The sequence below is a fragment of the Oncorhynchus mykiss genome, chromosome 18, assembly GCF_013265735.2.
Source record: "Oncorhynchus mykiss isolate Arlee chromosome 18, USDA_OmykA_1.1, whole genome shotgun sequence".
In the NCBI taxonomy this organism is placed as follows: domain Eukaryota; kingdom Metazoa; phylum Chordata; class Actinopteri; order Salmoniformes; family Salmonidae; genus Oncorhynchus; species Oncorhynchus mykiss.
In genome coordinates this window covers 37,066,121-37,090,577 of record NC_048582.1, presented here as the reverse complement: position 1 = coordinate 37,090,577, position 24,457 = coordinate 37,066,121, and the positions used below count along the sequence as shown (strand labels likewise).

Here is a 24,457-nt window from a genome sequence, read left to right as displayed (position 1 = left end):
GTGTTTGACCATGACTGTTTAGGGACCTTTGCACCTAAATGTTTAATTATGAATACAACAAAAATGGTATGTGTGTGTGATGTGGGAGATTAAGGAGAGCAAGATGTTGCAGGCCAAGATGTAGGTCAAGGAGAGGGGCTGAGGAGGTTGTACCACCAGACCAGATTGCTCGTTAAGGGCCAAACCAAGCAAAAGTCTATCTGTGTGTTTTTCAGTGGCCACAAGCCAGCCATCTGCTCTTCTTGTATTCATTCATTCATTCAGATGTCTTCCATGGGCTGAGGGTGTTCATTTGGGTGTGCGCATGTGTACGCGTGTGTGCATGGTCACTTGCGGTCAAAAGTGTACATTCATGCCATTGTCCAAAGCCAGTTGGCGCACGTCCAAACTAATCTTCTCAGTCACATGGCCAACGGCAGCTTCTCATTGGATGAGAGGATGGGGTAAAAAATCCTGGCCCAACGGTGTCTCGGGAGTTTTGGTGGCAGAGGCAAAGTGGGCACAGCACGGATACCCAAAGGATGTTACAGGGAGGAATTCCCTGTAAAAAAAAACAAAAAAAACAAAGAGAGAGTGACACGGGAAATAGTGGAAGAGAAGTAAAAGAGAGGAAGTGATGACCCAAGCAAAGAGATGATGATCCCACAACTAAATTACTAACAGTAAGTCAACTGCTTCCTATTTTCAACACGTATGACATCCACTGTTTTAGAAGGAAGTTGTTGATGCAATGTATCAAGTAAAGTAAATTGTGAAATGTTCTATTTGAATCAATGCTGAGTGAATGAACAGCACTGAATAGACTTGACCCCTTGGGTCTAATTGAGTTTGGATTGGGATAATAGCTCATGGTCAACAACAGTGGTTGAGAAATGGAGAGGACTCATTTACACTTACTTGATGGACTGGGATTTGGATTTGGATTTGATGATCCGTGGCGACATTCAGAATAACATTTTGGCTTGGAATATGTTAAATATTTTTGCTGGGTTGAATGGAAAATCTGGATAGATTTTTTGGTGAAATGACACATTGACTTGATTCACAGTTCCGGTATTGAACGAGAACTTGGGGTTGTTTTGGATGAATTATATTGCTTATAATTTTGTCATCCATTTCTGCTCCATTGATTATATTGACAACTGCAAACATTGTCCACACCTCATCATGCAGTGGTATTAAGACAGTTTCAGTCAATTCAAAACACAAGTGCTTATCAAGAGACAACTACTAGTGACAACAACACGCAAGGCAAATGGATGCCACCAGTGAATTCATGCAAGGGTAAAGCAGCATAACACCCCTCTCTCCCTCTCTCCCTCTCTCCCTCTTTCAGAACTCTAGTTTTAACCAACATACCTAAAGAAAGGGTCCGGCCCTTAAAGTGAACCAAATTATCACCAAGGTAACACCTTACCAAACCAAGTCCAGTGAGGGAGAGCGAATCAACAACAAAGAGTATCAAGATGAAGCTGGAGACAGCCCCAGTTATGAGTGAGTGGCAAGAGGACGACTTTGCCCTCAACTGCACCTACATTGTCCCTGACCAGATGTCAGACCCCAGCATTGGCCTGCCTAAAGCCATGATGTCCATACCCCGCAACCTCACTTTTGAGTACAACACAGAGAATGAGGTAGGAACTTGACGTAATACAAACCCCAGTCAGTAGCATTTCTATGTGCCAGATTTAGAAAGTCTGATGGGAATACAGTACGAGTGACATGTCTGTGCATTGACATATTCTGTGATACACAATCATTTCTGGTTGGTCTGTCTATATGCTTGTGTAGTTTGTAGAGAATAATGAATGTCTTGCATACTCTATCAGTCTGAGTGAATTCATTAAGTCTAAATTCATCTGGGACAGCCAGAAGGCAAGGATTGTGTTAGGTGCAAGAAAAAGTTGCTCCATTCCATTCCTATGTCTGGTCCGTTTAGCTTGTCACAATGGCCAACTCGTGGGAGCTCGGGTAAAAGGCCTAAACCTCTTTTGCTGTTATCATGTCTCTAGGTCAGTGTGACAGTCATGTCTCTGGGTACACACACACACACACACACACACACACACACACACACACACACACACACACACACACACACACACACACACACACACACACACACACACACACACACACACACACACACACACACACACACACACACACACACACACACACACACACACACACACACACACACACACACACACACACACACACACACACACACACACACACACACACACACACACACACACACACACACACACACACACACACACACACACACACACACACACACACACACACAAAATCCCAAGGCTATGTGTGTCAGGAAATCCGCTTACTGGCTTGCTTTATAACCCTATGACTCACCTGAGAAGGTATCTGCCAGAGCATGAAGTTTGAAACTGAGGGTATCCTAAAGTGGACACCATACTAGACGTTTTCGGCAATATTTGCTGTAATGAAAAGTGACCTTGAAATTGTGGTCGAAAAGCCACCTCTTTCTTCTTGAAAAACAAAGGCCACCGTTCTCTCTAGCACACTTCTCACTTGGTCATTCTTCACTTTTCCTGTGGTTGAGTAGGCATACTCTTCGTTCCTCTTTGTCTCAGTCTTTTCATCCTCTCTGCTGCTTTTTCTGCTTGGGCCTGCGAGGTGTGAAAACTGTGGTTATAAACTCATGTTGAGGCTTTATATGACTTTGTTAGTCGCCTTCCACCCTCACAAACACAGACATCAGCCAAGCCAGATGCAGCATGTTGCACAGTGCAAGACTTCCCTTTCACACCAAGGGGTTGTGAGAAGTCTGTTCCTGTTTCACCAGAGGCAAAGTGACCCTCAACTCTACTGCGTCATTGCAAGAAAGACAGATGCAGTACTTGCACTTCCAAGCACAACTTTTTTATGTGAGTGTCTTTCAATGTCACAGCTTGTCTTTTGGTAAGGTTGTCTTTTTTCTCAGAGTAGCTCCCCTTTCTATAACTGCATCATGGTGATTTCTCCCCTGATTAGTTGGAAATTGCTTTGGCAATCCATATGACCTGCAGCGTTTTCATGCTTATGTGTGTGTGTGTGTGTGTGTGTGTGTGTGTGTGTGTGTGTGTGTGTGTGTGTGTGTGTGTGTGTGTGTGTTTCCCAGCAAATGTCACAATGCCAGAGGTTGTGTGAGTCAGCAGGAAACGGACACATAACAATTGAAATAAAAATAAAAACCTATGCACTACCTATAGGGACATGTACTTAATAGTCCTTGCCAGACATTGTTTGTTACCAGTTATTGTTTAGTCATGGTGATTGACTGGGACACTCTGAGGTTGTTCACAAAGTTATTATTGAGCAAGAGAAATTCAAGTTAATTTTCATGATACTGTTTTTTTTGGGGGGGGGGTTCCTTTTTTTAGTTATGATGTAGTTATTTCAGGAGAATATAAAGTAAGCTGATTTGGATTGGTTGTACCATTCCTTCGTAACCCTGAAGCGTGCTGGGGGTGCGAGGGTACACGTGGCAGATGGGGCGTGGGGTGTGCCAAGAGTTGAGCAGTGTGTGTGTGTGTGGGGGGGGGGGGGGGGGTGTAAGTAGGTTAAGCTCCAACGATTAACTTTCGTTTGGAGTGCAGGGCAGGCATCGTCACGGGCCGCATTTCCTGGCTGTGAGAGGACCTATTCTGAGCAGGGACAGCTAAGGGGAAAGTGGGAGGGAGAGTGGTGGCGTGGTCCAGTCAAGAAGCGAGCGTCACCCCCCCCCCCCCCCCCCCCCCTTCTTCCTGGTCTTCTTATTAACCTGGCTGAGCGGTCATTAACCAGCAGCCATGTTGCAACTCATTCATTAGTCCCGCTACACCGGGGCCGCCGCACAACATCCCTGTCACACCCGCTCTCGTCTCACCCTCCGTCACCCCCTGGCCAGGACGCAACAGATCTTCTCCTTCCCCTCCCTCCCTTCATCCCCCCTCCTTCCTTCACTCTCTTCTCCTTGTCTGCCCCTTTTGTACCCACTTATCACATATCCATTCATTGTAACTGGAAGTTTTGTAACTGAAAGATGATCTGAGAAGTATTATTGCTTCTCTCATTGTGTTTACATGTAATGGCCAAGTAGGTAGACTTTGGAGCACAAGGAAGTAACTTATGGCAACAAAAAAAAGTACATTTCCTCATTTTAAATTCAATTTCGAGGGACGGGTTGCCCTGTAGCTCCTTCTTGGAAAAGGGGGATTCAAGACAAAACCCCGTAAGACCCCCACGCTATGTGTGCGTCCCACAGATGCTCCCATGCCAAGCTTGGGTGTCCTCATACTTGATTTGGAGACGACTTGTGCCTTATTCAAACTTCCAGTACATCCTAAATAATTCCTATTGAAGTGTGAGTCAGGCTGCTATTCCTGGCCGTCAGGGCTCAGGGCAGAGAGTTCTACGATAGCTATTTCCCTGTTTCCTTGTCCCAGCTCTCAAGATAACTGTGGATGCATATTTTTTTCGTTACTTCATGGGTGTAACTTTCGTCTGGTAAACTCTGACTCAGAGTGTAGACATTGAACATGTACCGAAAAAGTCCAGGCACTACAGAGAGACTGGTGAAGGTCATTCTCACTGTTGTACTCTACCTCGCCAGCATAATTAGTAGCATGGATTAGTGATTGATGATGTATTGTCTTGTGTTCTAGGTGACAGGCGTTTTCAGCAAAGAGTACATTCCCCAAGGAACTCGCTTCGGGCCCCTGCAAGGTGACATCTACAACAAAGACAACGTCCCCAAACAGGCCAACAGGAAATACTTCTGGAGGGTGAGCAGGCAGAATAACCGTTCAAGTTCACACACACACACACACGGTTTGTATATTAATCATGGTTCAATTGGCCTCCTCATTAAAGTTCATAGTTCTTCCTATCTTATCCTAACAGGATTCTGGCAGCAACAAACAAGAGTTGGCATACTCAAAGGAAACAGGATTAACAAAAAGTAGTTGTAACTTGCTCTCAGTCAGCTGGAGTTGTATATCAAGACATGCTGTAAATACAGCCATGAAACCACGTGAATAAAATGACACTGTGGTTTCTAGGGGGGAAATCTCAATGCCTTATCGAACAACAATCGATGGGAACTGTTTCTCGAAAGAGACGGGCAAAGAGGTTTGACTAGAATTTGGTCCTAGTTTTCTTCTCCAATTATTCTTAGAAGAAGAAGCAAAAGTGGTTAAACAGTTTCACACCAAGTCAGTCAGTTCCCATCTAAAAGGAAACCAAAATGCATTGCACAGAAGCCCAGAAGGTATTCAGGGCTTTTGAACAGATTTTTGAGGAAGTTGTGGATCTTTTCACATACGCAAGTCTAGCGTCCTTCACAGTAACACTAACTGCTTTCCCAGAGCTCAAGTCCCTTTCAACAAGTTTGACATACAGGAAGTGATTGTTAGTATCCCGTTCTATCTCTCTCACACACACTTTCTTCTCATTCCCACACGCCCTCGTCCCCTCTGTCTCACGGCAGTGACTTATGTCATTCAGGAGTTTTCTCTGTGTCGTTTCCCCATTAAGGCTTTCTTGTCCTACGTTTTCACCTTTCTTCTGGCATTTCCTCCGGTAAGCCAGACCCGTCCCGTCCTACTACTGCAATACTGAAAGTCGGACTTGCCTTGAGAGTATGTCAACACTCTCTCGCCGGGCAGGTGTAGACGTGCGTGACGTGTGTCTGTGTGCCTGTGAGCACATGCCACTATCTACAGTACAGTATGTGTGTGTTTGAGTGTCTGCCAAGACAGCCACTGTACATTTCCTCAGGAGGTACCAGTAAAAACAATTACAGTGCTCCCAATATTTAATACATTACTGAGAAGTTGAAATGTAATGGAAATATGGAGGGTTGAAAGTATTCTGACGTGGAGGGTTGACAGTATTGTGATGTATCTCCTGGTGGGAAGCAGCCATTCAGGTCTGAGCATATTGAGAGAAACCCCCAACCAGAGTGAGAGAGAAAAAAAGCCCTTTGCCCCACCCCCCCTCTCTGTCAGTATAATGTAGCAGCTGATAAAAGCAGTGACAGCGCTGATTTCACACCAGACAGTGACAGTAGCTCAGGAAGACACACTCAGGACACAACACAAGTGGAACAATAACCAGCTCATTGGAAGAGGATATAGGAGTCTATTCTGCCCATGGCAGAGGTGAACTATTCTTTCTCTCTCATATATATATATATATATATATATATATATATATATATATATATATACTTTGATAACTGGTGTCAATAGCTGTCAGCTTAGCGACTCCGCAACTACAATGACTGTTTCAGTCATGAGTGAATGCAACAAAGTAGAAATCAGTCAGTTACAAAGTTGTGTACTAACTTATCTAATGTGGTGTTGTCTGATGTTACACTGCGTTTAAATACAATTGTGCTTGTGAGTGTGTGTGTGTGTGTGTGTGTGTGTGTGAGTGTGTGTGTTCTATTCTATTACTTGATTGTATTATTATTATATTGTATTATCATCCCTCTCCTCTCTTTTCCCTCTCAGATCTATAACAGGGGGCGGCTACACCACTTCATCGACGGCTATGACGTGCGGAGCAGCAACTGGATGCGCTACGTCAACCCGGCGCGCTCGCTGTCCGAACAGAACCTGGTGGCGTGTCAGAACGGACGAGACGTCTACTTCTACACCATCCGGCCCGTGGAGGCCAATCAGGAGCTGCTGGTGTGGTACAGCCAAGAGTTTGCCGGGAGACTGTGCAGCCAACCGGGAGACGAGCTCAAACAAAGTGAGTGCCGTCTTTGATTATTTTGCCTTCCTCTCACCTGTTCACTCTCCTCGAGTCCTCCCCTTCTTTATTCCCCACCCTCTACTCTTTTCTCCACTCATCTTTCTCTCTGTGCTCTCATTGAATTGCTCCTTCCATCTACTCTCTAATTCTCTCTTTTTTTCTGTGACTACAATGCAGCACTCTCCTTTGTTGTGGCACTTGAACTCAATGACAATCTGTCAGCGGGAGAGAGGACAATGTAGTAAAAGACAGTCAGGTGTGACGTACACTGAGACTGTTTTCTTTTCATACCTAGAGCAGATACAAATGGGATTAAAATCTGTCTGCTTGATAAAATGACACAAAAGTGAGCACATTTTTTGGGGGGGTCTGATCAGACTTTCATGATTGTCGTCTTCAAAGCAAACATGAAGTATCTTTCTCATATTGAAAAGATCTCAAGAGTTTATCAGATGGTAGACAATGGGACTGAGTGTGACGCAAACTGTTTCCTGTATAATTTACTTTCTGGAGCGGGTGGCATTGTTATTGTCATGGTTGGGTCATTTACTGTCAAAACACAATAGACGACCTCACCTGACTTAATGTAGAAGACACCTCACCCACCCACACACACTCACTCTTTTTGACGCAACACAGGGGAAATCTCAAAGGAAGTAGGAAAGTCTTCTCAACAATGCCTGGTAAAGTCCATGAGTCATAGTCAGCTGTATTTTCAGGTATGGCAAGGTGTCCATGCATTACATGATAAATAGTTTTGTTGCCAGAAACTCTGCAAGGAGGCATACCCTATTACACTACAATTACATTGCACAGTCATTCAACCTGTTGACTAATGTTGACTAGGCTACAATGACAACCGCATTTATACAGTCCTTTTTACTATGTACTCCACACACTTGGCAACCCCTGATAAAGACTAGAGCAAATAGGCTAGGCTTCTAAGATTAAACATAGAAATATAGGATAAAAGTAGCCTCAATTGTCTATCCAATGGCCAATTTCTAGGCCTAATAAATGGCTGATTCTTTTTTCACTGAACAGGTTGGCACTGAACAGGTGAAAATGGAAACTTCATGCCTAAGCTCTGTATTGTCACTCGAATGCATGGTTTAATTCACTACTGTAGCCTACAGTGGTTTGACTTTAACTTTAATCCAGGTTGTAAGGCAATTCCTGTTAAACAATACGTCATGTGTCAGTTAAGGTACACAGCTACTCACATAAATCAGCAACCGTTTTTCTATGACCACAAGCCAGTAAACAACATTTTTTCTTTGCCCTGTGCCTACGGTGTGTACCTCGCGTTCCATGCGCACAGGCAATTCCTGTTTTTTACCGCAAGGTTTCCAATTAAATGTCAGTAGTCTGAAGCTGCATTTCCAAATGTCTTTCTTCCTGCTGTTCGGAGAAAAACACACTTGTAGGGTAATTCACACCTTGCGACAGAAACGTCCCAAAAATGAAAGCTCTTGGTTTTACTATCAAGCCTACATGACACATACCCACATACACCCACACATTAAACACACACACGTTTCTCAAAATGAAAAAATACTATCTTTGAAGTGTCATCTAAAAACTGAAAACATCATCTTCATTTACCATAAGAGGGAGTGCCAGGGAGGATGTGAGTGTGCGAGTGCGGTGTGTCATTAGTCACTTCTTACCTCATTAAGACTGTGAACTTTTGAGTTTGTCAATCAGTACTCGCCTATTGAAGGAAGGATTGAAGTTGTTTTATTGTGTGGGTTGAATAGATTGACACTACGTCTGACCTAGTGTCTTCTTTTCATCCATAGAACACATATGCGGAGATGTCAGAGAATCTGAGTTCACCAAACAACACCTACCTCAGCCGACCCGGCTCCTGAAAAAGAAGGACGATATGAAGGACGAGAGAGAAGATGAAGGAGAGGAGAGAATCGACGTAGAGGTGCTGGAGAGAGACACTCCACCCGACACGCCAGACGACCAAATCATGGATTTCAGCCAGAAGATGGAGAAGGAGGAGGTAACCCAGGACCACCAGGGAGCCATACCCTCTCCTCAACCCGACCAGAGAGAGCCCAACCTGGCATCTCACAACTACGGTTTCCCTGAGCACCACCCTATTGCCCCCTCCCCACACCGTGACCTCCCCCTCCACCTCCACGGGCTCTACAGCCACAGAGAGGGCCTAGTGTCCTCCTACCCCCTCTACTACCCCTCCAGACCCCTTCAATCCACCCATCAGCTTCTCCCCACATACAGCAGGCCCCACTACCCCCACCTCCTCCCCCAGTACTCCCCACCTTTCCCTGGGATGCTCCCCTCCAGAGGCCCCCTGCAGCACAGTAGCTACCTGGGTAGCGATGGACTTCCATACCCCTCCATGACTTACCAGCCTGGTCTGCTCCCAGTGCCTCTGCCCTACCCCGGAGCTATTCAGGGAGGGCTGAAAGAGAGGACCCCAAATATGTCACCTCCTCATGGAGCCCCAGCCACCCCAGAGCTCTCCCCCCTGCCCAAGCAAGAGCGCCAGATGCCCCTGCAGTCACCCTCTGGCTGTGAGGAGGCCATGAACCTCAGCCTGGCCATGCCAAAGAGCAGCCCCTCGCCACCCGCTGCCCCTCGGTACAAATCCCAACCCTACCCCCTGAAGAAACAGGACGGCAAGATCAAGTACGAGTGCAACGTCTGCCTCAAGACTTTCGGACAACTGTCCAACCTCAAGGTGAGGATTTCAGAAGACATAGGTGGTTTTTGGGTGGCCAAATCTATTATTGTCTATCCTTGTGGGTTCCTATCTAATCTAGGCATTTTTCTTTTAGGTGCATCTGAGAGTTCACAGTGGAGAGAGGCCCTTCCAGTGTCACCTCTGTCAGAAGAGCTTCACCCAGCTAGCCCACCTGCAGAAGCACCACCTGGTCCACACAGGAGAGAAACCACACGAGTGCACGGTATGTCTGTGTTTTGATCCGCTTTCTCCAGTCTACTTGAGCTCTAGGACACACACAAATGACACAATCACACACAAAAGACACAATCACACACACACACACAAGACAAAACACACGCACGCACGCACACACACACACACACACACACACACACACACACACACACACACACACACACACACACACACAAACCCCTGCCTTGCCCCTGTGATATAAGGAATCCCTAGGCTTTTGTTGAACACTATATTGTAACTAAACTCAGCAAAAAAAGAAACGTCATCTCACTGTCAACTGCGTTTATTTTAAGCAAATTTAACATGTGTAAATATTTGTATGAACATAACAAGATTCAACAACTGAGACATAAACTGAACAAGTTCCACAGACATGTGACTAACAGATATGGAATAATGTGTCCCTGAACAAAGGGGTGGTCAAAATCAAAAGTAACAGTCAGTATCTGGTGTGGCCACCAGCTGCACTAAATAATGCAGTGCATCTCCTCCTCATGGACTGCACCAGATTTGCCAGTTCTTGCTGTGAGATGTTACCCCACTCTTCCACCAAGGCACCTGCAAGTTCCCAGACATTTCTGGGGGGAATGGCCTTAGCCCTCACCCTCCGATCCAACAGGTCCCAGACGTGCTCAATGGGATTGAGATCCGGGCTCTTCGCTGCCCATGGCAGAACACTGACATTCATGTCTTGCAGGAAATCACGTACAGAACGAGCAGTATGGCTGGTGGCATTGTCATGCTGGAGGGTCATGTCAGAATGAGCCTGCAGGAAGGGTACCACATGAGGGAGGAGGATGTAACGCACAGCACTGATATTGCCAGCAATGACAACAAGCTCAGTCCCATGATGCAGTGACACACCGCCCCAGACCATGACGGACCCTCCAACTTCAAATCAATCCAGAGTACAGGCCTCGGTGTAACACTGATTCCTTCGACAATAAATGCGAATCCGACCATCACCCCTGCTGAGACAAAACCGCGACTCGTCAGTGAAGAGCACTTTTTGCCAGTCCTGTCTGGTCCAGCGACGGTGGGTTTGTGCCCATAGGCGACGTTGTTGCTGGTGATGCCTGCCTTACAACAGGCCTACAAGCCCTCAGTCCAGCCTCTCTCAGCCTATTGCGGACAGTCTGAGCACTGATGGAGGGATTGTGCGTTCCTGGTGTAACTCTGGCAGTTGTTGTTGCCATCCTGTACCTGTCCCGCAGGAGTGATGTTCGGATGTACCGATCCTGTGCAGGTGTTGTTACACGTGGTCTGCTAATGCGAGGACAATCAGCTGTCAGTCCCGTCTCCTTGTAGCACTGTCTTAGGCATCTCACAGTACGGACATTGCAATTTATTGCCCTGGCCACATCTGTAGTCCTCATGCCTCTTTGCAGCATGCCTAAGGCATGTTCACGCAGATGAGCAGGGATCCTGGGCATCTTTCTTTTGGTGTTTTTCAGAGTCAATAGAAAGGCCTCTGTAAGCTGTTAGTGTCTTAACGACCGTTCCACAGATGGATGCTCATTAATTGTTTATGGTTCATTGAACAAGCATGGGAAGCAGTGTTTAAACCCTTTAAATTGAAGATCTGCAAAGTTATTTAGATTTTTACGCATTATCTTTGAAAGACAGGGGTCCTGAAAAAGGGACGTTTCTTTTTTTGCTGAGTTTATGTGGGTGTGATCAAGGTGTCAGTCCTATGTTTATTTTCCTAGTAGGGTTCTCCCACTAAAAAAATAACCAGTCTAGGGTCATACCCTGCTGGCACACAACCATGGAAGGCCCTGTCTGATAATATAGAAACCAGGAGCCTGGTCTCACCCAGTTGTTCTAATGATATTACTATCACAGCATCATCCTATCCTGAACTCTCCTATCTATCTGTTCCTATTCATATAGGTGTGTGACAAGCGCTTCAGCAGCACCAGCAACCTCAAGACCCACCTGCGGCTCCACTCAGGTGAGAAGCCCTACGAGTGCAAGCTGTGTAGCACAAAGTTCACCCAGTACATTCACCTGAAGCTGCACCGACGCCTGCATAGCGCCCGCGACCGCCCCTACCACTGCCCGCTCTGCGCCCACGCCTTCTTCCACCGCTTCTCGCTGCGCATCCACCAGCGCAGCTGCTGTCCTGCTTCCCAGGCCCACGCTAAACCCCATGCCCACGCCCACATCTGTGATCTGGTTGAGCGCTTTGACACCAGTCCCGAGGCCGACACGCTGCCTGAAGGGGCAGGGCCGGCCCAGGTGGAAGCTGCAGTGGAGCGCTGGGTGGCCCGGAGCTTGGAAGGGCGAGACGGCAAGGAGGACCAGAGTGAAGCCACCCTGCTGCTCAAGGCCCTCACGGCGGCCATTAACACCCCAGCTCCTCCCACCACCTCATCTCAAAGCCCTACTTCAGCCTATCAGGAGAGGGCTAGCGTGGTACGCTTCTACAACCGGCCAATGGTGAAGATGCAAGGGCAGTAGGGCAAAGTGGACGGACCCTTGTGGGGAGGGAATAAGAGAGACATTTTTAGGGTCTACCTCCTGAACGAAGGCAATTTAATGTTGCTAAGCCAGAGAACAATCGATAAAGTTGTCGCCAAAAAAAAAGTATTTCCCCAAGGGGAAGTGAGACTATTAAAAGCCAATGAGAGAGCAGCACCAAAACAAAGATCATTCCAAAGACATGGTGTCTTCTTATTAGCAGTGATGTGCTCGCAACTGTTTTCACTCAGGTTTACAGGTGTAATTTACATGGGATGTGTGAAAGAGTTTGCTGTACCCTCCTTTTTTTCTGAGTGCTGAGTGCTGTCAGCTATATTTGTTCAGTTGAGTGATTATTTTAATTGTTTGCGTAATGTTACATGTCTTGATACTTCCAAGGAGGCTTATTCCTTGGAAAACCACTGGACCATTGCCAGGAACTATTACTGGGATATTTCATGTTTTATTAGTGAACAAGTCTTTGTGTGTATTTATTTATTTTTGCTCAAAGGGCAGACCAGGGAGCTTGAAACTATGTGAATGTATTTGCCAAAAAACAACAAGAATCAAAGAAAATATGAGGATAAACGGGGCTTATGTAGCATAACAATTTTTGTTTACTTAAATAGTGTATTCTAATGTAATGTAGCAAAATGGAGGAAAAAAAGCAAACTAAATGTAGTCAGAATGTTATAACGTTCCGGTTCGATGCAAATAGCTTCTAAGGACTTCCTGTGAGTCATCTAGCGATGTATTGGAGGTGCATACTTCTGCAAAGAAACTTGCAAAAAAAAAAAGAAAAAACTTTTGTTTTATCCATTTTTTTCTTTGTATTTTTGTATGTTAAAACATTTATATTGCATTTATATTTGTAAGACATTTTTAACAGTGCTGTTTTTTTTTCATTGTGTTCCTGAATATATACTGATATAGCATTGTGTTTCTAGCTCTTTCTCAGTTGTTATCTACCGACTGTCGATAAAGCTTTATTTCATTCGTCCTCTATACTGGTGGTAGATGTGAGCCAGAACCAAATGTACTGTAGTCTGTATTGCACATACCCCTTAACTCAGTCTGCTCCTAGTATTACTGTATATATGCTCAGGTGAATGGCTCTAATCTCTTGTTATTTTACCAAAACTATCGACACAAGTAGCACTGGAAAAAGCCCGGAAGTAGATCCATGTGCACCAAGGTTTCTTATCCTAAAACAAAAATGGTGGAATAGTTTTAACATTGTTACTACTCTGAGTGAGTCGTGAATAGATTTTTTTTATATATACATATTTGTAGTTTTTGTACAGCATTTTGATGATACTTTCATAGTAAATGTCTCACATTAAACATATTGTTTCTCAAAATTGGATGTGTTTTGGATTCTCTTTTCTCTCTTCATAAATTCCATAATTGTATATCCATGCTTACATGAACGCACACACAGACACCCCCTCACAAATCCCCCACATACTCCCGCCCTCTCTTACTCATAACCCAACTCTAGAAAGTCCCACACAACCTCTCACTCAATACTCTTCTTTGAGTTCACTTTCTTCTACAATAGAGGAACTGAGAGTACACACTGATGTTTATCTCGAATCAGCAACACTTACCATCAGACGATACTAATGTACTAATAATGATTGTAACATTGAATGTGGATTATGTCTTCTGAGAAGATGTCCCCTTTTGGGATATTCAGCTCTTTTGAAAATCTGACAAGCTGTTGTTATCACCTTTTAACATACGCATACAATATCTAATCATATTTGAATTCAATAGGATTTCTATGAATACATCATACCAGAACGTAATTTGAAATGTTGATCAAATACCACGCTGCTGCAAATACATTTTTAGATTTACGTGTGTTGATGACTGACTGAATACTGGCACACCTGATGAAGGTGAAACACAATGTGATGATGAACCTCCCGACATTAAACCACACTTTCAGTCAACAAAACTACACCATAGTTACAGTAAGCTGAGCCACTACTATTACAGTAAAATCTCTTTATTTTTTCCCTCCCTCCCATTCTTTCTCTGGTGGTGCCCCCCCCACACACACATACATACAGTGGGGCAAAAAAGTATTTAGTCAGACATTAATTGTGCAAGTTCTCCCACTTAAAAAGATGAGAGGCCTGTAATTTTCATCATAGGTACACTTCAACTATGACAGACAAAATGAGAAAAAAAAATCCAGAAAATCACATTCTAGGATTTTTTATGAATTTATTTGCAAATTATGATGGAAAATAAGTAGTCAATAACAAAAGTTTATCTCAATACTTTGTTAAATACCCTTTGTTGGCAATGACAGAGGTCAAACGCTTTCTGTCTCCACAAGGTTTTCACACACTGTTGCTGGTATTTTGGCCCATTCCTCCATGCAGATCTCCTCTAGAGCAGTGATGTTTTGGGGCTGTTGCTGGGCAACACGGACTTTCAACTCCTTCCAAAGATTTTCTATGGGGTTGAGATCTGGAGACTGGCTAGGCCACTCCATGACCTTGAAATGCTTCTTACGAAGCCACTCCTTTGTTGCCCGGGCGGTGTGTTTGGGATCATTGTCATGCTGAAAGACGCAGCCACGTTTCATCTTCAATGCCCTTGCTGATGGAAGGAGGTTTTCACTCAAAATCTCACGATACATGGCCCCATTCATTCTTTCCTTTACACGGATCAGTCGTCCTGGTCCCTTTGCAGAAAAACAGCCCCAAAGCATGATGTTTCCACCCCCATGCTTCACAGTAGGTATGGTGTTCTTTGGATGCAACTCAGCATTCTTTGTCCTCCAAACACGACGAGTTGAGTTCCTGTTTACTCTTTAATTTCTTCAACACCCTGCACCTTAGTTCCTGTCGGTAGCTGGGGCCTATACCACCAGGACCTTCTTCACTGAACAGAACAACTATGACAGAGTAAAGGGAGTGAAAGAGAAAAGACTGGCATGAGGTGTGCGGCAAGAAACCTGTTATTCTGAGTTAATCATATTCATTGTTAGTCTAGCAAGAAACCAAACAGTTACTTTGACACCCCATGGATGTCTTTCTGTTGACTCCGTATTGGAGTGGGATTCAACAGGCCATTAAACCAGATTCATTCAAGAGTTCATTTGGTTTTATGACCAGATGGAATCTACTGGTGATGGTATATACTGGTGAATTGGAAATCGCTAGTTACAGTTTGTTTTTCAATCGCTTTGGTGCACTTTTCACAAGAATGTGGTACATTTTCACAACTCTTAGTACAAAAGAGATCATGAAAAAGGCAGTTGTTTCAACATTGTAAGCACATTTCAATTGACTAAGTACAAAATTAACCAGTTTCATCTAAAAAAATAAATGTTTCACATTGCAATACATATTCATATAAAGTAATTGCCTCTCACAAATAAATGCTCAAATTCTTCTTCTTCTAATCTGTTAAAAGATATTATTCTGACTGCTCTTAGTTAAATTTATAGATTTGACAGGATGTGCTACTGGTTTGTCTCCTACAGATTTTAAGAACTACAGAATGAAAATATATGTTTGTAAAGTAGAAACATATAAAGTATGATATACTGTAATGTGATTATGTGATTATGAAAACAATCTGATATGACATCAGAGATGTGTTGGTGTGTTAGATGTGTTGGATGTTGGATGTTAGATGTGTTGGTGCGTTAAATGTGTTGGTGCGTTAAATGTGTTGGATGTTAGATGTGTTGGATGTTAGATGTGTTGGTGTGTTAGATGTGTTGGATGTTATATGTGTTGGTGTGTTAGATGTGTTGGTGTGTTAGATGTGTTGGTGTGTTAGATGTGTTGGTGTGTTAGATGTGTTGGTCCGTTAGATGTGCTGGTGCGTTAGATGTGTTGGTGCGTTAGATGTGTTGGTGCGTTAGATGTGCTGGTGCGTTAGATGTGTTGGTGTGTTAGATGTGTTGGTGTGTTAGATGTGTTGGTGTGTTAGATGTGTTGGTGTGTTAGATGTGTTGGTGTGTTGGATGTGTTGGATGTTGGATGTGTTGGATGTTAGATGTGTTGGTGCGTTAAATGTGTTGGTGCGTTAAATGTGTTGGTGCGTTAGATGTGTTGGTGCGTTAGATGTGTTGGTGCGTTAGATGTGTTGGTGTGTTAGATGTGTTGGATGTTATATGTGTTGGTGTGTTAGATGTGTTGGTGTGTTAGATGTGTTGGTGTGTTAGATGTGTTAGATGTGTTGGATGTTAGATGTGTTGGTGCGTTAGATGTGTTGGTCCGTTAGATGTGTTGGATGTTAGATGTGTTGGATGTTATATGTATTGGTGTGTTAGATGTGTTGGATGTTAGATGTGTTGGATGTTATATGTATTGGTGTGTTAGATGTGTTGGATGTTAGATGTGTTGGTGCGGTAGATGTGTTGGTGTGTTAGATGTGTTAGATGTGTTAGATGTGTTGGATGTGTTAGATGTGTTAGATGTGTTGGATGTGTTGGATGTGTTGGATGTTAGATGTGTTGGTGTGTTAGATGTGTTAGTGCTTTAGATGTGTTGGTGTGTTAGATGTGTTGGTATGTTAGTTGTGTTGGTGTGTTAGATGTGTTGGTGTGTTAGATGTGTTGGTATGTTAGATGTTAGATGTGTTGGATGTTAGATGTCTTAGATGTTAAATGTGTTGGTGTGTTGGTGTGTTAGATGTGTTGGTGTGTTCGATGTTAGATGTGCTGGTGTGTTGGATGTGTTGGTGTGTTACAGTGGCTTGCAAAAGTATTCACCCCCCTTGGCTTTTTTCTTATTTTGTTGCATTACAAACTGTAATTTAATTTGATTTTTATTTGGATTTCATGTAATGGACATACACAAAATAGTCCAAATTGGTGAAGTGAAATTGAAAAAATAACTTGTTTCAAAAAATTCAACAAAAACAAATATGGAAAAGTGTCGTGTGCATATGAAGCCCCTAAATAAGATCTGGTGCAATCAATTACCTTCAGAAGTCACATAATTAGTTATATAAAGTCTACCTTTGTGGGATCCAAGTGTCACATGATATGTCACATGATCTCAGTATATATACACCTGTTCTGAAAGGCCCCAGAGTCTGCAACACCACTAAGCAAGGGCATCACCAAGCAAGCGGCACCATGAAGACCAAGAAGCTCTCCAAACAGGTCAGGGACAAAGTTCTAGAGAAGTACAAATCAGGGTTGGGTTATAAAAAAAAATCTGAAACTTTGAACATCCCACGGAGCGCCATTAAATCCAATATTAAAAAATTGAAAGAATATGGCACCACAACAAACCTGCCAAGAGAGGGCCTCCCACCAAAACTCATGGACCAGGCAAGGAGGGCATTAATCAGAGAGGCAAAGAGACCAAAGATAACCCTGAAGGAGCTGCAAAGCTCCACAGTGGAGATTGGAGTATCTGTCCATAGGACCCCTTTAAGCCGTACAATCCACAGAGCTGGGCTTTACTGAAGAGTGGGCAGAAAAATGCCATTGCTTAAAGAAAAAAATAAACTTACCCGTTTGGTGTTCGCCAAAAGGCATGTGGGAGACTCCCCAAACATATGGAAGAAGATACTCTGGTCAGATGAGACTGGAATTGAACTATTTGGCCATCAAAGAAAATGCTATGTCTGGTGAAAACCCAACACCTCTCATCACACAGAGAACATCATCGGCAGGGACTGGGAAACTGGTCAGAACTGAAGGAATGATGGTTGGTGCTTAATACAGGGAAATTCTTGAGGGAAACCTGTTTCAGTCTTACAGAGAATTGAGACTGGGACGGAGGTTCAACTTCCAGCAGGACAATGACCTTACGCATACTGCTAAAACAGCACTTGAGTGTTTTAAGGGGAAACATTTAAATGTCTTGGAATGGTCTAGTCAAAGCCCAGACCTCAATCCAATTAAGAATCTGTGGTATGACTTAAAAATTGCTGTACACCAGCGGAACCCATCCAACTTGAAGGAGCTGGAGCAGTTTTGCCTTGAAGAATGGGCAAAAATCCCAGTGGCTAGATGTGCCAAGCTTATGGAGACATACCCCAAGAGACTTGCAGCTGTGATTGCTGCAAAAGGTGGCTCTACAAAGCTTGGGGGGGGGGGGGGGGGGGGGTGAATAGTTATGCACGCTCAAGTTTTCTGTTTTTTGGTCTTATTTCTTGTTTGTTTCACAATAAAACATATTTTGCATCTTCAAAGTGGTAGGCATGTTGTGTAAATCAAATGATACAACCCCCCCAAAAAATCTATTTTAATTCCAGGTTGTAAGGCAACAAAACAGGAAAAATGTCAAAGGGGGGTGAATACTTTCACAAGCCACTGATGTGTTAGATGTTAGATGTGTTGGATGTTAGATGTCTTGGTTTGTTAGATATTAGATGTGTTGGATGTTAGATGTCTTGGTGTGTGAGATGTTAGATGTGTTGGATGTTAGATGTGTTTGTGTGTTAGACGTGTTACCCACATGACTTTCATTTGATTACAGTACACCTATGTTGTAGTTATATCTGAACAATATATTTCTTTATCAATGATTGTGAAAGATGTCTTCAATGGTCACACCATTGATCACACATGGGCTAGAAAGTTTTGATGGGTTAAGTTTGATTGCTAGTGCAAGTGTATTGCCTAATGTGATAAAAGTGTAATGTACTGTATAATATTACATTCATAGGGCATTTTTTAAACATGTTTATTGCATTTTTTGCTGTTGGATTAGATCAATGTTCTCAAGCTATTTCACAATAAATGTACAATTTGAATCAATGGGTCTGTGGTGAAAAATTACTTTCTGCGTTATAAGTGCTACCAGTTTGGAGTTTTGTACTAAGAGTTTTGAAAATTCACCACATTCTTGTGAAAATAGCACCAAAGCGGTTGAAAAAAAAAAATGTCAACAACATTACTCCGGCACCATAACCCGTCACTCATAACTCTGCGTGCTGAGAAAGTAAAAGTACAACTAGTTCTTTACTTTTCCTCAGAAGAAACTCTTCTGGATGTGTTCCGTAGAAGTGTGTGTGTGTGTTCATAAATGTGTGTGGGTGTGTGAACACTTACCCTTCTCTGACAACCCTGATCGAGATCGTCTCCTGTAAATGCCAGGGTGTGGCATCAACGACATCACTCCTCACCTCAAAAGACCATTTCATTAGAGATGTTAAAAGGAAAGGCACACTAATAAAATCAGCCATAGACCTCTATATCCTAGCCCGGGTCGTGTGTGTGTGTGTGTGTGTGCGTGTGTGAGCTCTATGCCAACAGACTTCCTTTTTTAGATAAAGGGAAATCCATGGCACCTTATATGTTTCCTACTTTGATTGATTCATAGAATAATAGTCATTAGGTTGACACCACAGTCCTGCCATATATTGGAATTGAGTTAACAACTGGCTTCTTATAAGGAGGGCTTTATTTTGTAGTTTGAGGCGCCACATGATGTCATCAAATTTCCCTGATGAGCCTGTCCTGTTTGCCTTGGCCTCTGAGAGCAAGCACAGGTAATACACTACACTGATAAGCAGTGGTGTAAAGTACTTAAGTAAAAATAATTGTAAATACCCCTTCAGTAGTTTTTTGGGGGTATCTGTACTTTACGATTTATATTTTTTACCAATTTTTACTTTTACTTCCCTACTGTACATTCCTAAAGAAAATAATATAATTTTTACTCCATACATTTTCCCTGACACCCAAAAGTACTCATTACATTTTGACAGGAAAATGGTCCAATTCAGTCAAGATAATTTCCCTGGTCATCCCTAACACCTCTGATCTGGCAGACTCACTAAACACAAATGCTTCATTTGTTAATTATGTCTGAGTGTTGGAGTTTGCCCCTGGCTATCTGTCAATAAAAAAAATCAAAAATGGTTCAGTCTGGTTTGCTTAATATACGGAATTTGAAATGGTTTATACTTTTACTTTTGATAGTTAAGTACATTTAAAACCAAATACTTTTAGACTTTTACTCAAGGAGTATTTTACTTGGTCATTGAGTTGAGTCATTTTCTATTAAGATATCTTTACTTTTACTCAAGTATGACAATTGAGTACTTTTTCCACCACTGCTGATGAGCCTGTCCTGTTTGCCTTGGCCTTTGAGAGCAAGCACGGGTAATCAGTGGCGATTTTAGCATGTAAATCTTGGCGGGGCAAACCCCACTAAAAATGTGTGACTCATGCCAGCAAAGCCACTACACAACACTAAACAAAACATGAATTGCACTATAATGGTGACAAACGGTGCCCACATAAAGCTGTCCTAATAGCAGAGTCCCAAAAGCAGTCCCAACGCCTTATCACTGCTACACCTGGCTATCAGCGGAGCCTTGTTTGGCAGCAAAAGAGTTCATTCAGCCTCATTTACTGCCTTTTAAAAAAACATATCTGATACGGCTGACTTGCTTAAACAACTGTCGTTTCAACTGACAATTGAGATGTACAAACTATGGCATAAGGGGACGGCGAGCGGATGAGAGGCAATCCGTAATTTAGATTAAGACATTGATGAGCGAGCTAATACGGACGTAGTCAATATAACTACTTGTTCAGCACTTTTAGAAATTACAGCGACAGAATTCAGAACATGGGCCATTCTTACAGAATTCTCCCTGTACATCAAGTCAGAACCATAGGATAAATAAAGAGGGCATATAAGCAGACATTGAAAGCTCTTACAATATTCAATGATTACATTTCTCTTAAACAGTTTAAAACCTAACTACCTAGTTAGATAATAAAAGTTTACAATAGTTTTCCTATTCATATCTGGATCCTGGGACGCAGTTAGCGTTAACGCTGGGGCCACTGATATATGTCCCGGGATCCGTGCTCAAACAAGGTGGTACTACGTTGGCAAAGAAGCTAGCCTATCAAGCTAGGCAACCTGGTCTACTATTGCCAGAAACGCTAAGCAGTTAGCCCTTGTAGCTAGGGCAGCACTTCTATTTGTCTCAGTTTTAGGACTACCGATTTCCATAGTTTCTCATTTCACGGAGTGAATAGCAGGCTCATCCTACTATTAGTACTGTCATGCCTCCGAAAAAAGACAAGAATGAAGGCAGAATGAAATCACCACCGTCAGGGAGGGCCTCCAGAACATGTCTGGGAAGGCAGAATGAAATCACCACCGTCAGGGAGGGCCTCCAGAACATGTCTGGGAAGGCAGAATGAAATCACCACCGTCAGGGAGGGCCTCCAGAACATGTCTGGGAAGGCAGAATGAAATCACCACCGTCAGGGAGGGCCTCCAGAACATGTCTGGGAAAGCTGATTACCCGGATGGACAATCGAGGAGAAATAATCTTGTAATAGATGGTATCCAGGAGAGCCAAAGTGAGACATGGGCTGAATCAGAGGACAAAGTTCGAAAGCTGTTTTCTGAGGAGCTACAATTGGATCAACAGGTTGAGCTGGAACGTGTTCACCGGTCTGGGAAACCAGGGGTCACAGGTGCTGCCAATGGTGATGCCAATGGAACCAGAACCAGGCCAATGGTAGTGAAATTCCTCCGGTTCAAGGATAAGCTTGCAGTCCTTGAAAAAGGCAAATGCCTTAAAGGGTCCTTCATCTTCATCAATGAGGATTTCTCAGATGCAGTCCGTCAAAGAAGGAAGGAACTAATACCAGCTATGAAGGCTGCAAGGGAACAAGGTGACATGTAGCATATTTGAGGTATGACAAACTGATTGTTCACCCTCCCTCTCAAGGAGTTCGGAGGAGCGACAGAAACAAGTCATTCCAGTCCCCTCCCCCCCCATTTACCAGACCAAAGAAAGGTTTGTTAATTGCTCACTTGAATATATGCAGTTTAAGGAACAACATTAATGAAATATGCTGTCTAGTGCAGTCAAACAATATTCATGTATTGGCAATATCAGAGACTCACTTGGACTCTCCTTTTGAGGATGCTGAGGTCTCTGGATACAATTTGTTCAGGAGGGACAGAAATAGATATGGGGGTGGAGTTGCAGTTTACATCCAGAGTCATATTCCAGCAATACAACGTATGGACTTAATGTTGAATGGATTAGAGACACTATGGGTACAGGTGCATTGACCACATTTGAAACCTATACTAGTTGGTTGCTGCTATAGGCCACTAAATGCTGATGTGAAATATTTTGATATAATTTGCAAAATGTTGGATAAGGTGTCTGATGAAAATTGGGAAATTTATTTTTGGGGAGATATGAATATAGATTTTTTTTTTTACACCAACTGTCCAATGAGAAAGAAACATATTTATGTTGCCAATGTATGTAACCTGACCCAAGTTGTGACATTACCAACCAGAACGTTCACTAATAGGTCCGGTATCACATCATCAACTTGTATCGATCCAATTTTTACTAACATGGCTGAACATTGTTCTAAAGCTGTATCAGTGGCACTAGGTTCACTATTGTGATCATAACTTGGTTGCACTCATTAGGAAACGTAAAATACCAAAGGCTAAGGTAATCTATCGAAGGTCCTACAGAGGGTTCAATCAGGACTCATTTGTGGATGAGATTAAGAATGTGCAATGGTTAGAAGTGTGTAGTAAGGATGATCCTGAAATGTCACTAAGTTTGTTTATGAGTATAGCTGATAAGCAGGCCCCTTTAAGAAAATGCACTTTGAGGTGAGATGATGAGCTGAGAATTTGAATGATTCAACATTACAATGGCAAAAAAGTAGCAGATAAATCTGGCACACTTTGATAAGCAAAGTTATTGTAAATGAAGAAATCTTGTGACCAAGCTGAAGGAAAGAAGGAGGGATTCTATCAGCACAACATTGATGAAGTAAAGGTTGATGGGAAAAAACTGTGGAGAACGTTGAACACTATTATGGGTAGGAATTCGAACATGTCCACCTCTTTTGTTGAATCCAGAGGGTATATTTATTTCAAAACCATATGACATCGCAAACTACTTTAATTAATATTTTACAGACAAAGTGGACAAATTTGAGGAATGCTATGATTCCAAGTGATGGCTCCATGTCATATACCCTTATAGAATATTGTATCATGAAGGAGGGGCAATGCATGTTAGAATTTCATCAAGTAGAAAGAGAAATAGGTATTTTAATTGTCTGTATTATCTACTAGTTGAATGTTTGTGAAGTCTTGATTTGTGGTTGTTTGTAATTTCTTGTTAATTGGTGTTGGACCCCAGGAAGATTAGCTAGCGTTACGGAGTTAGCTAATGGGGATCCTAATATAAACAAATGACAAAATGGCTACATGTGCAGTCAGAACAGTAGGCAGAATTAAGAGGGGAAAATATGCCAAATTATTAGGGTGAGGCACATGGGCCTCATACAAAACATACACTTAGTATTACTTTCTAAGCTACAGTATACACATCCCCCTGGCATATTACATCATTTATGCACCAGCATGAAAGACATCTTTGGACTCACCTTGTTGTGCTGTGTTCACTTGAAAAGGAAGGTGGCGCGGCGGTCCTTCGTGGGCAAATTTTGTCATCCAACTTTGTCATCAAAGTCTTTGTCATCAAATCTCTGGATCGATGGTTCTTTCAAGACAACTGGGAACTCGGGAAAAAAACAAGGTCAAATCAAGATGACGTCAGTGGTCTTCAGGTTGTAGCGCTAGAAAGAGGCCCGAGTTCCCGACTTACAATTCCGAGTTGGACGACCTTTAAAAACGTATTTTCCTGGATGTTCCAAGAGGTCACAAGACTGGTCCCACAAACTCTCAGTCTAATAGGGATTACTATTTGAGTTTATTACTTTTACGTAACAGCTGATTCAAGATCTGTTTCCCCTACTTCTACCTAAGCCTAACTGACAATAAATATCAGAACAGGTCCTGGACCGATTCAAATGATTTATTACAGGTACAATGTACCTTCACAAACACCAATTGATGGTACATATGGATTTTGGCTACCTGCACAGAAACATAACCTTACATTATTTCACAATCTGTCCTTCAATTGAAAAGATGTATTAAGACTGAAAAAGCTATGAAAAGCCAAATTAGATGAACTCCTAAGGTGCTGACCTGCTGCACCCTCTACTACCACTGTGATTATTATTATTTGACCCTGCTGGTCATCTATGAACGTTTGAACATCTTGGCCATGTACTGTTATAATCTCCACCTGGCACAGCCAGAAGAGGAAAGGCCACCCCTCAGAGCCTGGTTCCTCTCTAGGTTTCTTCCTAGGTTCTGGCCTTCCGAGGGAGTTTTTCCTAGCCACCGTGCTTCTACATCTGTATTGCTTGCTGTTTGGGGTTTTAGGCTGGGTTTCTGTACAGCACTTTGT

The 24,457-nt window shown here is 43.0% G+C and overlaps 1 protein-coding gene across 4 annotated transcripts; it reads left to right on the top strand.

Moving 5' to 3' along the window:
- Window positions 1-475: 475 nt before the first annotated feature.
- Window positions 476-13,551, top strand: prdm1b (PR domain containing 1b, with ZNF domain). 4 transcript variants are annotated; one of them, XM_021571829.2, is made up of 7 exons: window positions 477-662; window positions 1,337-1,634; window positions 4,674-4,793; window positions 6,525-6,768; window positions 8,574-9,487; window positions 9,585-9,713; window positions 11,621-13,551. In XM_021571829.2, exons 2-7 carry the CDS (start codon window positions 1,467-1,469, stop codon window positions 12,188-12,190), a joined length of 2,145 nt encoding a protein of 714 aa, XP_021427504.2. In that variant the 5' UTR covers window positions 477-662; window positions 1,337-1,466; the 3' UTR covers window positions 12,191-13,551. The 4 variants fall into 4 exon arrangements, with proteins under 4 accessions (XP_036808548.1, XP_021427504.2, XP_036808547.1 ...); XM_036952653.1 differs by lacking the exon at window positions 1,337-1,634 and having other exon boundaries at window positions 476-662; window positions 4,674-4,839; XM_036952652.1 differs by lacking the exon at window positions 1,337-1,634.
- The last annotated feature ends 10,906 nt before the right edge of the window (window positions 13,552-24,457 follow it).

Excerpts from the sequence above, each read along its gene's own strand:
- prdm1b (XM_021571829.2), top strand. The coding sequence starts at position 1,467 with ATGAAGCTGGAGACAGCCCCAGTTATGAGTGAGTGGCAAGAGGACGAC. Across the intron at positions 1,635-4,673 it reads AGTACAACACAGAGAATGAG|GTGACAGGCGTTTTCAGCAA; the intron begins GTAGGAACTTGA and ends CTTGTGTTCTAG. Across the intron at positions 6,769-8,573 it reads GGGAGACGAGCTCAAACAAA|AACACATATGCGGAGATGTC; the intron begins GTGAGTGCCGTC and ends TTTCATCCATAG.